Source organism: Austrofundulus limnaeus, unplaced genomic scaffold (genome assembly GCF_001266775.1).
Source record: "Austrofundulus limnaeus strain Quisiro unplaced genomic scaffold, Austrofundulus_limnaeus-1.0 Scaffold120, whole genome shotgun sequence".
NCBI classification, from domain to species: domain Eukaryota; kingdom Metazoa; phylum Chordata; class Actinopteri; order Cyprinodontiformes; family Rivulidae; genus Austrofundulus; species Austrofundulus limnaeus.
The window spans coordinates 11,653-12,101 of NW_013952522.1; the positions used below are offsets into that span (position 1 = coordinate 11,653).

A 449-nucleotide genomic window follows, 5' to 3' on the forward strand; every position below is an offset into this window, starting at 1 on the left:
ACTCAAGACAGCCATAACATTATGTTTTTTTACAAGTGTATGTAAACTTTTCACCACAACTGTATGAGCAGGTTGGACACATGTATTAATTAACTGGGTGAGGTGGAGGTTACTCCCTGAAAACACAATGCTGAATGCACCTGAAATGTGAGCCAGCTGAGCGAGGCGTTACGTTACGATGATTTACCTGTAACATTCCCTCCATGTCGAGCTGGATGAGCTCAGCCTGGTTCATCTGAAGGATGGCAAATCCAACACGGAAAACAATCTCCAAACCCTGAAACCACAGATCCCCATCAACGAGAGAAGAAAATAAAGTTTGTGTTTTTTTAAGACAGAGCATTAAAAGTAAGTCAGGTGATGAAACTTCTACATTACTGAAAACAGGCTGTATGTTTTCACTTCTGCAGTAGGTACACATATACATACATATACATACATATACATAC

General features: G+C 39.9%; 1 protein-coding gene across 1 annotated transcript in view; it reads right to left on the bottom strand.

Annotated features, from left to right (window-relative positions):
• Nucleotides 1-187: 187 nt before the first annotated feature.
• LOC106522038 (EVI5-like protein) overlaps nucleotides 188-449 on the bottom strand; it is a gene marked incomplete at its 3' end in the record, with an annotated part of 46,376 nt that continues 46,114 nt past the window's right edge. The window contains 1 exon segment of the mRNA XM_014014880.1: nucleotides 188-277. Coding sequence (XP_013870334.1) covers nucleotides 188-277 — 90 coding nt within the window.